This window comes from Athene noctua, chromosome 18, assembly GCF_965140245.1.
Source record: "Athene noctua chromosome 18, bAthNoc1.hap1.1, whole genome shotgun sequence".
Classification (NCBI taxonomy): domain Eukaryota; kingdom Metazoa; phylum Chordata; class Aves; order Strigiformes; family Strigidae; genus Athene; species Athene noctua.
The window spans coordinates 870,443-885,268 of NC_134054.1; the positions used below are offsets into that span (position 1 = coordinate 870,443).

Genomic DNA, 14,826 nt, shown 5'->3' on the forward strand with positions numbered 1-14,826 from the left:
TCAGCGAGGGGCGGCCTCCCCAGTGCCCAGCACAGGGCTCAGGTCCCTTCCCTGTCCCTGCTGGCCAGTGCTGACACAAGCCAGGATGCCACTGGCCTTCTTGGGCCCCTGGGCACACTGCTGGCTCATTATCAATTCCCCTCCAGGTCCCTCTCTGACCGGCAGCTCTCCAGCCGCTCCTCCCCAGGCCCGTAGCCCTGCTGGGGGTTGTTGTGGCCCAAGGGCAGAACCCAGCCTCTGGCCTCAGTGAAACTCCTCCAGTTGGCCTCAGCCGGTTCTAGGATTTGATTTTCATCTGCACTTTATCGACGAAGCTTAGGAGCAGGGCATGGCACAGCTGAAAGGCTTCTGGCACAGCACACGTGGAGGCTGATGGAGGCTGGGTGCTGTGTCTTACTGCAGGCCCTGGTATTGCCACACGAGCCCAGATGGACAGTAGCACAAGGCAGAACATAATTTAAAACAATCTATTTCAGACAAATCTAGGACCTATTTTGCTCTCAAACGTTTCCTTCCTACATGATCAAATGAAGCGCTTTGGTGAAATATTGAGTGACATCACTCACAAGTAATATAAAATCCAACAAAGTGCTTTGGGAACAAAATACCTGAGAAAGTCTAAATTGAAAAATGTGAGAATAAAAAAAGGGCATTAGAAAGTGTGTGCGCGCGCACACACACACACACACACAATTCACCATAATGCCCTATTTTATTCAAACAGGATACAAAGGATCTAATCTTTCTTTAATTTTCATGAGCAAGTGGAGAAGTTTTCCTTCTATTTTAACTTCAAATAGTGTTTTTAAGTGTGAAGATTTTGCTCTGATCCTGTGCATCACAAATCAGTAGCAGGTTGGCTTCCACGATACAACAGCCCTAGTGCCTGGCTGAGCTTCACTGGCCTTGCACAGGAGGATATAGCACCAATTTTGAATGGAAATTCACAATTCCATTTGAAACATTCTTAAATAGGAATTTGAAGAGATAAGTATTTAAATACGTTAGACACTACTGGTTACAGTACTGCAGGATTTTATTCTGGTTTACATTTTCATGCAGCAGTAATGAAAGTTCTTTGGTTTAGACCGACTAAATGGGGGTTTAGCTCATTATGACGACAACAGCCCCAATAACTCATCCATCTGCAGGAAAGTTCTGTGTTGCTCTGACCTCCTCCAACACGTAGCCTCTTCAGCCAGGCCCACAGAGTGTTTCTTTGTCCAACTTATGACAAGAGTATTTACATTAACTCTGCAGCAATGGAGCTGGGAAGCCCTGGAAATCCAAAGAGAAGAACACATTAACATTCTCACATCTGTGACTGCCGCCTTTGCTCTTTTTCAGCATCTCTTGCCGCATTAGTAATATCTCCTATCTCAGTTTGGACTTGTGCCATCTCAGGTTCAGGCTGCTGCTGCTTTGTATTGAAAAGGTTGCTGTTCTATAAAGGAGAAAAAGAGAGGCTCTGAGTCTCTTACACAGAGAGACTATGAATTACTATTTGTTCTTGCTCTGTGCATCTCTAGACCAAACACAGGTCTGTCTGAGCAAAGCAAACTCCCTGGCTGCGGAGGAGCCGCACACGTTCAGCGGCATCCAGGAGCTCCCGCTCAGCCACTTTCCTCGGCGGCTGGCAGTCAACAGCCGCAGGTCCCTCTCTGACTGGCAAGAGAAATGGAGGCCAAACAAACTGCGGCTCTTGACACAGGCCACTTCACATCTGCTCGTAGCCGTGGTGAAGGATCATGCCAGTGGCTACAGGTACCGCCCCCACGGGAACAAGTATGAGGGTGGGAAGCTCAGGCAAGTGGGACGTTGAAGCATGGTCAAGACAACCTGCACTAGTGACGAGAAATTCATCAAGGATAGACTTGGATCTCCAAACCCTAGAAAAGAAGCGGAACACCCTGGAACATAAAGAGAAGGTCTGGGATTGTGCTGACGATGAAATAGTGGACGACCTGGCACAGCGAACAACCGATTAATTAATGTGGCAGTGAAACTAACTTCTGAGTGTCCTGGGAGGGAACCGAAGGGGCGTCACCACTTCAGCCTCGCACAGAAGCGGCGTTGTAGGGCGCTTTCTTCAGGGACTCCAGGAAGAGCTGCTCCTCGTCTAAGTAAGCGCGGTTCTGAGAGGGGAAGGGGGCAAAGGGGAAGGGAAGAGAGAGGGGTGGATGGAAGAGGTATCAGAGGGTGCCACAGAAGGGGGCTGACAGTCCTGGCTGTCACTCAGGAGGGAGGGAAGCATCCCAAACCCTCCCTCCTGCAGTCAGCAGTGGGCAGGTACCACCCGTGGCACCCCCTGGGGTGTGGGGGCTCCCCCCGCCCCGAGCCCACAACCTCACGCTCTGAGCAAGACCCACAGCGGAAGCCTCAAAGAGCAGCCCCGCCTGGGGAAGGACCCAGCAGGGAATCGGCGGGCCGACGGGAGAGGACAGGGACATCCTGAAGCCAGAGGCCAGCTGGCTTCTCCCAGCCAGGGACACGGCGAGGACAAGTGCGACCCCACAGTGCCGAGGACCTTGTCCATCAGCCTGAGACCAGCTGTGAGGAGCCACCCGTCCTTGCTTCTGCCATCCCTCCTCTAGGTGCCCGGGTCTTCTACAAGCCCGCCCAGCCCCACAGCTCAGTAATGATCTTAGCCACAGCCTGGGCTGTCTCCTACCGGGCTCAAATCAGGTTTCACCCAGCCCTGCTCCCAACCCAGCACGTTTGAAGCCCCTTCCCACCCCAGTCGCCCACCACCTCACCTGCAGGACCCGGAACTTCATCATCGCCACCGTGGCACTGAGCTCGGCAGAGCTGGCAGTGGCCACGAGTTTCTTGAGAGCGGCCTGGAGTCCCTCGACACCTCCCAGGCTCCCTATGGAACAGGAGCCCGACTGTGTCGTGCTGCCACCATCAGAGGATCCGCAGATGGAGACAACACAGCATCCCTTCGGGTGCTGCCTGCGGGTCCCTGCAGCAGGGTCCTCGCCATGCTCCCAGGGCAAACGGGCTTTAACCCAACAGCCTCTCCCTTCCTGGCCCCTCTGCCCTCTCCTGGCACTGCCCTGGCTCAGAGCTTCGCTGAGCTCCTTCACAAGACGAGGAGGCCAACTCCTCCCGTCTGAGGTTGATACGCAGGGGAACTAAAACAGCCCCTGGGCACAGCCCAAGCCTCCCAAGAAGGGGAGTACAAGTGCAGCTGCCCCCCGGCACGTCCCTCCCCACCAGCAGCAAGCACAGAGCCTTACCTGGCACACTGGAGGAGCCTGTCAGAAGGGCACTGCAGTCCTGCCTTGCGGGCCGCACCATCGTGGGGCTGTTGGACGCCTCCTGGCGCAGCTGTTGAAGTTGGCTCCTCTGCTGAGCCATGCTCAGCCGACCCTGCCCCGTCCCGGGGAGAAAGGGAGAGAAGATGTTGACAACGGTTCGGGCCCTTGGCACGGCGGCCCCAGGCCCAGAAGGGAAGCCGAGGGGGTACTTGCCTGGTGCAGACACTCTTTCTGCTGCCTGAGCTGCTCCAACTGCCACTGCAGGGCCTGCAGACTCGACTGGTCCTGCGACTCGACCCTGCGTGCCTCCTGCAGGGCTCGCTGCCCTTCCTCGTACTTCTGGGAGGAGAGCTGCAAGGCAGAGCGGCTGGGGAGGCTGGGGACAGGGACCCTCGCTGCCCTGGGCCCAGCAGGACTCCTTCAGGCGTCCCCTCCTTCCCCTTCTTCCAGAACAGGCTTTCCCTCCCTGCTCTGGGAGGGCAGTGGAAGCCCAGCTTTGCTGCCAGCCCGTGCGCAGCTGGCAACGGCAGCGCAGATGCTCCGCTTACCTTGGTCATTCTTCTCATCTCCTCCTCCTGCAGCCGGACGCGCAGTGCAGCCTCATGCACATTCTCCCTCTCTGCCTTCAGCTCCTGGCAGAGCTTGTCCAGCAGCTCTTTCTCCCTCGCCAACTGCTCCTCCTGGGCTCTCAGCGTGTGGGCCCGCATCTTCACCTTGGCCCACTCCTAGGATGGGCACAGGGGAAACCAGCGCATGACCCGATCCGTCCTGGATGCTCTCTCGTGTCTTTCCAAGAGATGGGAAACATCTGCCCCTGAGGAGCTTCTCGTGTGTGCCCGTCTGGGGCGCAGAGCAACTCCACTAGCTACTCCAGCAGCACCCTCACCCCCCAGCCTCGGGCTCTTCCCGGAACAGCCTCATTCTCACCACCCCAAGCGATGTCTCTGCCTCCAACAACTCGACGACTGCCCTGTAGGCAGGACCCACCCGGCAGCCTGCCAAGCGGGTGCTGGAGGCCCTGGGCAGGGGCTCTGCTGCGGTACCTTGGCCATGCTCCTCACGGGGCCCTCTCCCTCAGAGGCCACGGGCAGCGCTCGGGCCGTGGCCTGCTCCTTGCTCGGCGGCGGCTGCTGCTGGGCGTCAAATTCAGCCCGCTCGGCCGCCAGCTTCTGCGGCTCCCCCGCGTGCTGCCGCGTCACCGCCAGCTGCTCCTGCAGCACCGCGCTCTGGAGAGCGTCGCCAGAGAGGAAGAGAGAAAGCACTAAGTCCCAGTTGCTGGAACGTTTTTCTCCTTTAAACCCACCTCTGCCACTGAACCTCGGCCAACACCCAGAGGTTGCTTCAAGCCCCCGGCGCCTGGCAGGAACCCTGCGCGGAAAGCTCTGGCCCCACGCTCCTCCAGAAGCCGCAGCGCCGTGCACGCACACGGCAGCCTCTCGCACCCGTGTGCCAGAGGGTTGATCTGAGGGCGATTCGCCACACAGCTGGGTGTGGGATTGAGGAGGCAGAGGAAGGACGCTGCCGCCCAGCACCCACCTCTTTCCTCCACCACACGCCGCAGCGCAGCCCCGCTCAGACTCACAGGACCTGAGAAAAGCACCTGGAAATCTCCGCCCCACCTCACCTTCGCCTTCTCCAGCTCCACTCGCTCCAAGAGCTGCTGGGTCAGCGCTTGTTGCGCCTCCTCCAGCGATTCCACTTTGGAGCGCTCTGCCAGCAACCTCTGGTGCTCCTGGGTTCAGACACAGAGGAGACACAGATGCCACTCGCAGGCTCCATCCAGCCCAGGGACCGCCAGTGGGCAAGACCCACGGCCCATCCCCAGACAGGAGGGCTGAGCTGGGCAGAGGGCACAGGGCGGGCTCACCTCCAGCAGCCCAGTCTGCTCATCCAGCCTGGCCTCCAGTTTAGCCACCATCTCCCGGAACCGGCACCCATCCTCCTCCGCCTCCCTCTGCTGCTGACACAGGCTGTCCTGGAGCTCTGGGGAGAGGCAGCAGCGGGGCCATGAGCAGCACGAAGAGGGAAGCCCCACTCTGTCTACCCCGTATTCACAGAAAAACTGCACGCGCTTGTGCTCAGCACCTTCCGCACATCCCCCAGGACACCATGTTGGAAAGGGAAGACCCTGAGAAGCCCAGTGACCGAGGCAGGCAAGGCTCTGCCAGCCTTGGATCCAGGCCTCTGCCTGACTCGGAGCACCTTCTCCCCATTTCATGGGTGTCCCCAGCCCCGGCGGGGACCCCGTGGCCATTTTGGCGCAGAGGAATGGCAGACATACCCTTGAGATACTTCTCCTGCTTCTGCGTCCCCATGGCCAGCTCCTGGGAGGTCGTCTGCTGTGTGGCCTCCACCTTCCGTAAAACATCACAGAGGGTGCCGTAGAACTTCTCCATCCGATCCACCACACCGTTCAGAGTCCTGCAGAGAGCAGCGAGGGGAGGGTCACCCCGGGGGGACACACCTCATCTCCCCACGATGGAGAGGGGGACGTGTGGTGGGCCAAGGGACGGGCAGCCCTGCCCCGAACCCTTCTGGGGCAGAGCAGAGCAGTATTCCTGCATCAGCAGAGCTCAGCGTCCCTGGAGGCAGGGGCTGGGAGAGGGGGTGGCCTCTGGTGCCACGGTCCAAGGCTGCTTCCCTGGAGCACAGGGAACACCGTGGCCAGGGACCAACGCAGGGACACAATGGCAGCCATCGGTACCTGGTGTGCGAAGTGGCGCTGGTCACCGCCTCAACCTCCTGGTCCTTCAGACACTTCAGCTGCTGGAGCTGCTGCTCGTGCTCTCTGCGCAGCTCCTGCACAGACACCCTGCAGGACACGGGCAAGGAGCCCACCACGGGCTGTTACAAACTGGGGCTCCCCAGGACAGGCAGTGGGGACGAGGCTTGGTCAAGGGCCTGGGAACCAGGTCCCAGGAGCTGAGCTGGCACGGGGCTCTGTCCCAGGGCATCCACTGACAGGCATCCGCACTGGGCACGGACCACAGCTGGGGGGGACGGGCTTCTCCACTAGAAACTGATTTCTCATTGACCCCCAGTGTGTGGGCAGCAGTGACTCACTGACCGGGATAAAAGGGGGTTGGGGGAGATAAAACACTGGGCTCAGCATCTTGCACGATACAACACGTTCACTCGGAAAGGACGTCTCCAGCCACGTCTCCCTCTGTCCGGCTACAAAGCAAATCCCCATTCCAAACGCCGCCCAACTGCCCACAGCCCAGTGCTTCTGGAGGCTCCTGTCACCCTGGCCCCAAACCACTCCCCAGTTCCTCTGCCACAACCAGCAGCACCGGCCCCACACCTGCGCTGCTCGTGCCACTCTCACCTCTGCAGCTCTCGCAGATGCTCCAGCTCGGCCAAGTGCTGTGCCAGCAGCTCTGCCCGCTCCCGCTCCGCCTCCTGCCTCTGCCCCTGGAGCTGAGCCACCAACTGCTCCTTCTCCTGCCGCAGCCTCTGCTCTCGCTGCCTGCAGGTCTCCTCTAACATCTTCACCTGGCTCCTGCCCGCGGGAAGAAGCAGCGTTACCTTCAGGGCAGCAGTCGGCCCTCTCCACCCACAGCTCACACGGGGATTGCAGAGCAGAGCGGCGGCGCTGGGGGTGCGGGGAAACACGTGGCTCTCCGCAGCCTGAGCCCTGCCTGGGGACATGCTGGCCCTGGGAACAGCTCCTCCTCCTTCTGCCACACAGGACAGGGTGGGTGAGAGCAAACCCTGCCCTTGGCTCATCTGTGGGGCTCCTCTCTGCCCACACCAGCTCCACACCCACACGGCTCTGGGCCTGCCCGCCCCAGGGACGGATCTGGGCAGCGCCCCAGCGCTCCCCCCCCCGGGGAGAGGGACAGGGCTGTAGGCAAGGCCCGTTCAAAGGAAGGGAGCACGTGCTCTCGCCTCTGGGTACCTGTGGGTGCTGTCGAGGAGATCCAGGTCCTCCTGGTGCCGCTGCCGGAGGATCTCCAGCAAGAGTTTGTCCTGAGCCCGTGCCAGCTCCAATGTCTGCACCTGCCGGGCACCCGGGGAGAAGGTCCTTGTGCCGCCCAAGGGACAGAGCGCCCACAGCAGCACTTGCTGGCCGCAGCCTTCTCTGGACGGGCAGCTTCCTCCACTCTGCCTGTGCCCCTGATGCCACTGGGAGCAGGCGTGGCTCCTGCTCCCCCATCCAGCAGGCCATGGGGCTCACCTGGCTCTCCAACTCTGCTACGCGGGCCTGGGCACGGAACAGCGCTGCCCGACAGCCCTCGTGGAGCTGGGCCGCGGGAGCCCCCAGCTTCCTCTCATGCAGCAAGCCCAGGCCTGGAGACTCTGCCTGCAGGGACACAGATAAAAGACACAGGCCCTTCAGCATCCGGGGCTTTGTGCTGTGGCCATCAGCCCCTAAAGGCAGGCACGTGCCCCGCGGGCAGCTCTGCCCGGCCTGTGCCTGGGGAGCTCTCTCAACACTGCGCAGGCAATGCAGGGCTGCAATGCACACGATTTACAAAGCAGCCACAGCACACACGCTATGGCCTCACAAATACAACTCGGGGCATCTCGGGGCTCTCCAAAGCCTTGGCCTGCATCAACACAGGCTCCCAGGGATGCAAAGCAGGGTACAGCCATCCTCCTGCCCAGGGAGCACAGACAGGGCTGGGTGACCCTGAGCTGGCAGGGGAGGGCTCACGATCACCACCCCGATTCTGCACCTCTCGGGGGCACAGGCCCAGCACACCTACCTGAGCCAGCGGGGCAGGGCCCTGTGTCTCCTGCTCTCCCGGGTACAAGGCTGCAGGGACTGAAAAGGGAACAAGTCTGTGATTCAGACAGGCCAAGGGCAACCACTCCCTCCCACAAGGATGAGGGCCTGGGTCTCCTTGGCAGAGCGAGAAGGGTCCTGCTACACTCTGGCAGCTGGGGATGGGGACAGAGGCTCAGACAGGCTCACCCAGACCCGCATTCCTACCCCACCCCACGCACACTGGTGGGGACTCTGCTCTGCAGATTAAGTCTGGGGGAAAAGCACAGCTCCTCCTCCATCTCCATCAACCAGGGAGGAGGCTGGGTCCCCTCAGCCACTTTCAGTGGCCTCTCGAGTGGTGCTCAGCCTCAGCCTAGGGCAGGAGGGGGTCTGCCAGCACACAGCGCTAGTGGCACGAGGGTTGGGGCAGCAGGAGGGAAGAGGGAGAGACGAGGGACAGCACGAAAAGTGGAGCTCAGTGTGCCCCGGCACCTTGTCCCCACCACGCCACAACACGGGCATGGTGGCATCCTGCAGCCTGGCAGCCCCCTCCAGCAACGGCTGGGCAAAGCCCGGGCAGCGCTCACATGGACAAGGGCGATGCTGCGGCTCTGGCCTTTTTGTGCCTGGTTGTTCTTGCAGGGCCGGGGGGGACCCTCTCTGCATTCTGCTGCCCAAACTCGACAACCACACAAAACGCACCTGGGGCGCTGGCATCTCCGGAGGGATCCCACTGTGCTGCCTCCGACGGCTGAGCTGAGCCTTGTTCCGCGGTGCTGAGCCAGGGGAGCGGTGGCCTGCGTGGGCACAGAGACACGGGTGATGCACAGCAGTGCCGCAGCTCAGGGAGAGGCGCCCAGACATTCTCCTGCTCAGCACTGCCTGGAGTTTTTAAACTTCAGAGCCACCTGCCCTCCCGCTTACAGAGGTGCCAGGGCACCGTGATCCCCCCGCTGGGTACCAGCGCTCCCCGTTGCCCCGTCTCCCACACACAGCTGCTTTCTGCAGGACATCCCTCCCATGGAGGACGCCCGAAAGGCGAAGGCAGCCTTACCTGGAGCTGTCTGTGCTCACTGCCTCGGCCTGCACGGCGGCTGCCTGTGGCCGTGCTCCTGGGGAGGCTGCTGGCCGGCTGCAAGCAAAAAGCATCCTATGGGGGAGAGCCAAGGAGGCGAGGAAAGACAAGATCCTTTCCCCACAACGCCAGCTCCTGCCTGGCAGGGGAAAGCCTCTGTCCCACTCAGATGAGCCAGGATTCAGCCTCTGGGCTGCAGGGGGAGCAAAGACACCTCAAAACCTCCCTCCACGCTGCTCCTCCTTGCTGCATCCACCCCCTTCCCCTGGGCAGCAGCAGCCCCACCTAACACAGCCCTGCCCACACCACGGGGCTCTCTGTCCCCAATTCGCTTCCCACTCCCCTTCAGTGGCACAAGTCTGGACCTGGGTCCCTGCCAACTCAGCTGGAGGAGAGCCTTTGCCTCAACGAGGAGGAAGGGCGGGCAATTAAGGCAGGAACCAGGAGCACGGGGAGGAGCTCGTGGGGGGGTGCTGATCCAGGACAGCTCTGCGGGACTCACAGCACTGGGTGCCCTCTTGGCTACAACCGCAAGGAGAGCCCCGAGCTGTGAGGGCACTGCGGGCTGGATCACTGGGACACAGCCCCACATTATTACCCCAACCTGAGACAAGACAGTGCTTCAAACTGATTTCTCAGATCGGAGCCCAGGGTTTCTGAGAGCCCCTGCTGGACAACCACATGCGGAACAGACGGGAGCGCTGCGGCAGTCAACCGTGCCTTTACCTGACAGGAGAGCGGCGATTCAGCCCTTCAGCTGGGGCTTCCGAGGGCTTGGCGCTCCTCTGCTGGGCCTTCGCCTGCGCTTGGGCTTTCTTGCGTGATAAGGCAGCGCTCAGCCAGTCCTCCTCCTCCTCCACTGGGGCAGGTCTAGCAGCTGCCTCCTCTCCAGCCGGGAGCTGTCTGGCGGGGCCGGGCCGCCCAGCTGCTGCAGGACTGGCCTTCGGTGGAGATGACAGCTCCAAATCCAGAATGTCTTTGTCTTTCAAGCCCCGCCAGTCACCTCGATTCCTGCGGCCCTGCACGGGCCTCTGGCTGGCTAACGGGGGAGCTTTGGAGAGGGGCTCTGCTTTGACTTCACTGTTCTTCTCGGCTGAAAACCTGCTGTGAGGAGAAGCAGCTGCATCCCTGCCCGCAAGGGGACACCGGGGACCCTGCCCGCTCCGCTGAAGGGGCAGCATGGCCGGTGCCTGGAGCTACAGACACAGAGAGCACAATACCTCACAGGCTGCCTTCTTGCCGGCTGGCCCTTGGCTGTGGAGGCCACTGAGGGCTGGTAAGCTCCAAACACAAAATCCTCCTTGCGCCAACCCTCTTCCTTCTCTGTTCAGACAAGTGGCCTTGACTCAGCACCCAGAGGAGCAGCCGGCTGCAAAGACTCCAGCCCTCCTCCTCCTCCCGCCCTGCAATTCCCACTGATGTTGCTGCCTCCGGGAAAACACCGCTGGAAACCTCGTGCCCAGAAACCGGACAGCAAGGGGTCTCCTCAGCACGGCTGGGGAAAACTTTTGTTGGGACTCAGCCCACGGCCAAAGGCAGCCGAGTTACAGACCCTGTGCAAAGGCTGCCAAGCTGCCGCAAGGGCACAAAGGGCATTTCCCCTGCAAGGGCAGTACAAATCGAGCTCGCTCGCCCAAGCCAGTGCTGCCACCTCTGCAGCCCTTCCCAGCATCCCTGGCTCTGCTCACCCGGCTGCTTCTGGTGGTACTTCTGTGCGACCTCCCTGCGCTCTCCCAGGCCTGGCTCTTCCAGGATTCTGGACGCGGAGCCTCGTCCCAGCAACTCGTCCAGCACGGCGCGGGCTGGCCGGACCTCCTCTCTGCTGGGGACACAGCGGCAGATGGGTTTCTCCCAGAGGCAGGGCTCTTCCTCCTCACACAGCCTTGCCAGCCTGCTCTGGCTCTTCTCTGCCACACAAGGCTGCTCCTGCCCCTTGCGCAGACCCACAGGCACAAGCTCAGCATCCCCCACCCACCATGGTGGCACCATCTCAAGACACAAGCCATCCCCTCCTTTATTCCCGCCCCCCTGCACTGCCCTTACTCTTCTGCCTTCTTGCCATCTCTTCCCGGGCTGCTGCCCAGTCCAATGGCATCCATCAGGTCGGTGATGTCCTCGTCAAAGGTGATCTCCTTCCTCCTCCACGTTGGGGCCGCGGTGCGCAGGGGCGTCTGGGCTGCGCGTGGCTCTGGGGGGGGTGAGGGAGAGAATCACACATGGTAAGAGGTTTTGAGCTAGGCTTGGGGGCTTGTCTCCCTTTTTTTTTTTTTTCCTCCTTCTTTTTTTCCCCCCAGCAAGAGATCAGAGCAGCCCTGACTGCTCTCAACTCTCAGGACCATTTACAGAGTCACTTTTAAATAGCTCTTTTCAGTGACCAAATCTCACAGCAAGTGACAAACTACCGCCTGCTCCGTGGCCACTGATGGGACATTGCTGGGTGTCGCTGACACTGAGGCTTCCAGCTCGGGGGGACACCAGCAGCTTCTTCAGCTTTGCAAGTTTCCACTCGGAGAATTCCTCCCCGCCTTCGCCCCAAGTCCCTCTTCCACCAATGCACCTTAGTCCTTGCCCCAACCCACCAGCAGCTACCCGTGTCCAGAGAAGATTTTTCAGGGTGAAAGGAGGTTTGAGGGGACTACCAGACCCACTGGCATCCCTGCTGCAGCAACAGGAGTCACGAGTGCCCGTAACACGGTCACACTGCAGCTGGATCCCACCCAGAGGTGCAACTGTGCTTTGGGGTGCATCAGCAATGCCCTCAGCCACCCAAACCCTGACCCAGAACACTGGTTCTCCTCTGGCAGTGTGCAGAACAGGCTGGATGAGCTCCAAGGGAAGATCTGAGACTCCAGTCCCAGAAAGGAAAAGTCAGTTCTGTGACCTCTAGCACACTGCAAATGTCGAGCACTCGGGGAGCTGTTACCACCTGTAACCCTGCTACGAAGCTGCTCCCTAAAGGGCCATACTGGTTAACGAGAGATGCCACTAGCTGGCTTTCCTTTAACCTTCGGACATCACACAAACTCATCCAGGCTGCTGATTCATTTAATACAAAGAGGATGCATCAAGCAGCCCTGCTCACCTTGCTCCTTGCTCTGTTTCCCTTGCATCTCAGGGATGCTTTCGGCACCTGTCAGAGCTGGCTTCTTGGGAGCATCCTGCTCCTCATCAGACAAGAGCCCCGACAGAGGATCATCTAAATCTGGCAGTTACCCCGTAGGGGCAGAAAATAAAACAATCAAAACAAACAAATCAACAAAACCAAGGTTATTGAGAACGACGCCTCTGTGCTCAGCCAAACACCGCTCCCCACCACGTGCACGTGGGGACAGGAGATCATCTCTGCCCAAAGCCACGAACGCAGACTCTGCACAGACCTGGGACACCCGCGAGTGTCTCAGCAGTGGGGTGCTTTAACGCTTGACTACTCTTTAGGCAATAACAAAGGGGAGGAGAAAGCCCACCTCCATCACCCCAAGCCAATTAGTGATTGGAACAGATGCTGACCTCAGGTAAAGCACAGGCTCTGACAGCCAGATCTCAGCTGTGCCAGGAAACCGGCTCCCGTCTTGGGAAGGGGGACAGAATCCCCCCCTCCCCGACACAAGGGTCTCCCAGTGCTACAGACAGGCATTAAAAACCAAAGCAGGGCTGAAAAAGCAAACGCCCTCAGGAATCCTCTCCCAGCCCCACCCTGGGGAGGGCCTCCAACACCGAGCAGTCTTGTTTCTTTTCTGCCTTTGGTCACCTCTAAGGGATGAGGTTGGCACGGGCATCGCAGGGGTGAAGGACGCTCTATGTCATTAACCAGCCGAGCCTTTGGGTGACAGAAGAGGCAAGCTACGGGCAAAGAGCAAGGACAGAGTCCCCAGCTGCCCCCACACAACCACGCGCTGAAGGGAAGTGACACCCTACCTTCAAAGTTAAATTTCCTGTACTGTCGGGAAGCAGCGAAGGACGACAGAGGCTTCTTCTCCATCGCAGGTCCAGACTCTCCTGCAAAGAGAGGCCACAGCTCTCACAGACAAGGTCCTGCAGAGATGTCCCTTTCCCACCCTGGCCAAAGGTCACTTCTCTGGCGGCAGACCCCGTCCCTAAAAGCACATCCCGGGACACACAGTCAGTCCCCTCATGGCCCTGTGGGGTGGCAACCTCTCTGGAGGGGCCTCCTTGCAGGCAGAGAAGGAGAAAAGGCCTTGGGGAAGAGCAGGACAGGCTGGGGACAGGCACATCTTCACCACAACCCCCTGGCTCTCCTTCCACACAGACCAAGCAGATCCCTGGTCTCTGACCTGCACCAGGCAACTGCCAAGTGGCGTTTGGTGGCAGGCAGCAGCACGGCTCTTGTGGCTGCTGAGGGCAGTGATGTTACCACAGCACGACACGAGGCCGGGCCAGGGATCAACCCAGGGACAACACACGGCCACAATGGCTGGGACAGCCCCAAAAAGGACTTTTGGGAACAAAGCCACTTGTCATTCCCTATTGCGGAAGAAAATACGCCCTGCTCGTCTGGAACCAGCCTACCACAAGAAGAGCAGAATCTCCTTTTCACCTTTCCCAGGGCCTTTCACGGTTGCCTGCCCTGGCCCAGAACCGGCTCTCGACGCTCCCAGCGGATCAACTTCCAGGTCGTCCAAGTCCTGGAAAGCAACAGGACGGCGACGGGAGCAGGGCGAATGCTACTCCTGCCTCAGCGGTGCTTCTCCCTTCAGAGGCTGGTGCTGGAGGCCACGGCTGCAGCCCACACGGGGCTCAGGCAAAGGGTAATTTTGCACTGACCTTCAGGCTCTGCAGCAGAGCTTGGGGCTCTCTGCCGGAGGCACTGGATCCCTGCATGCCGAGGAGGGTAGAGGTTAGAGACAAGCACACTTGGGGAACTCCTCACCCCTCGCTTCTGTGCTCCAGACCCCGCATCTCCTCCTTGCTTGCAATGGGAGAACACGTGCCCAGCTCCTCCTGGTGTGTCCCTCACCGGAAACCCCCCGTGCCTCGATTCCTCTGCTGAGATCCTACTGCCTCTGGGAGAGGCGTCAGCAACAGCCAGGCCGGTGCTTTGGGTGAGGGTCCTTCCTGCGGCGCTTCCGCCCAAGAGCGCCCACCAGGGCTGGGCTGCAGCACGACGCGCCCCCCGGCTTTGCTCCAGCTCACCCAGGGCACCCGCAAGCCCTTCTCCCGCCATCCACCCGCTCCCCTGGCCCAGCTCCCCCCAAGCCAGGCCAGAGAGGGGTCACCTCTTCAGCCACACCTCATGGTTCCCCCCAATATCCCACTGCTGACTTGGCTGGGCTGACACCAGGGGCAAGCCTGGCCCCCCTCAGTCCCAGCCCTCAGGGTACCCAGGCTCTCTCCCAAAAGTCAGGTTCACCTCTGCACCTTCCACGTCCTCTGAAAGTAATCTGTCGAAGAAATCCTCCAGGTACTCCTCGCAGAATTCATGGGGCTTTCATCTGGAAACAAGACAGAGAGACGGGAGGATGACGGACACAGGCACATTCCTGACTTGGGCACCCCAAAGGGGGATGTGCCGTCTCCCCACAGGACACAGAGGCTTTTAACCAGAGATGAACTTCACTCGGCCTCCCCAAGCTGACGGCCGGCCTTTTCAACGGCCTCTGACACGGGGAAACCCTGCTTGCTGCTTCCTCCCCCCTGAGAGACCACTGGCTGCTGCACCAGCACCTCCTGCTCTCAGCAGGGCAGCAAGAGGACAAGCATGCTGTCCTTTCAGCTGCAAAGAAGGTTCCATTTACCGACCTCATATCCCAGGAGGT

At 60.2% G+C, this 14,826-nt stretch overlaps 1 protein-coding gene across 1 annotated transcript; it reads right to left on the bottom strand.

Annotated features, from left to right (window-relative positions):
• Positions 1-1,019: 1,019 nt before the first annotated feature.
• On the bottom strand, positions 1,020-14,498 carry LOC141967962 (fas-binding factor 1 homolog; the record flags this gene model as incomplete). The annotated part of the gene is made up of 26 exons (XM_074922242.1): positions 1,020-1,278; positions 2,011-2,135; positions 2,757-2,869; positions 3,243-3,375; positions 3,477-3,614; positions 3,812-3,988; positions 4,307-4,489; positions 4,888-4,995; positions 5,131-5,246; positions 5,545-5,684; positions 5,968-6,075; positions 6,592-6,765; positions 7,165-7,265; positions 7,444-7,569; positions 7,976-8,034; positions 8,680-8,774; positions 9,032-9,127; positions 9,779-10,180; positions 10,273-10,375; positions 10,741-10,874; positions 11,096-11,240; positions 12,135-12,254; positions 12,968-13,048; positions 13,608-13,695; positions 13,835-13,885; positions 14,421-14,498. Coding segments are annotated over 25 exons (3,153 nt in total), but the record flags the coding sequence as incomplete, so codon positions are not given.
• Positions 14,499-14,826: the final 328 nt, after the last annotated feature.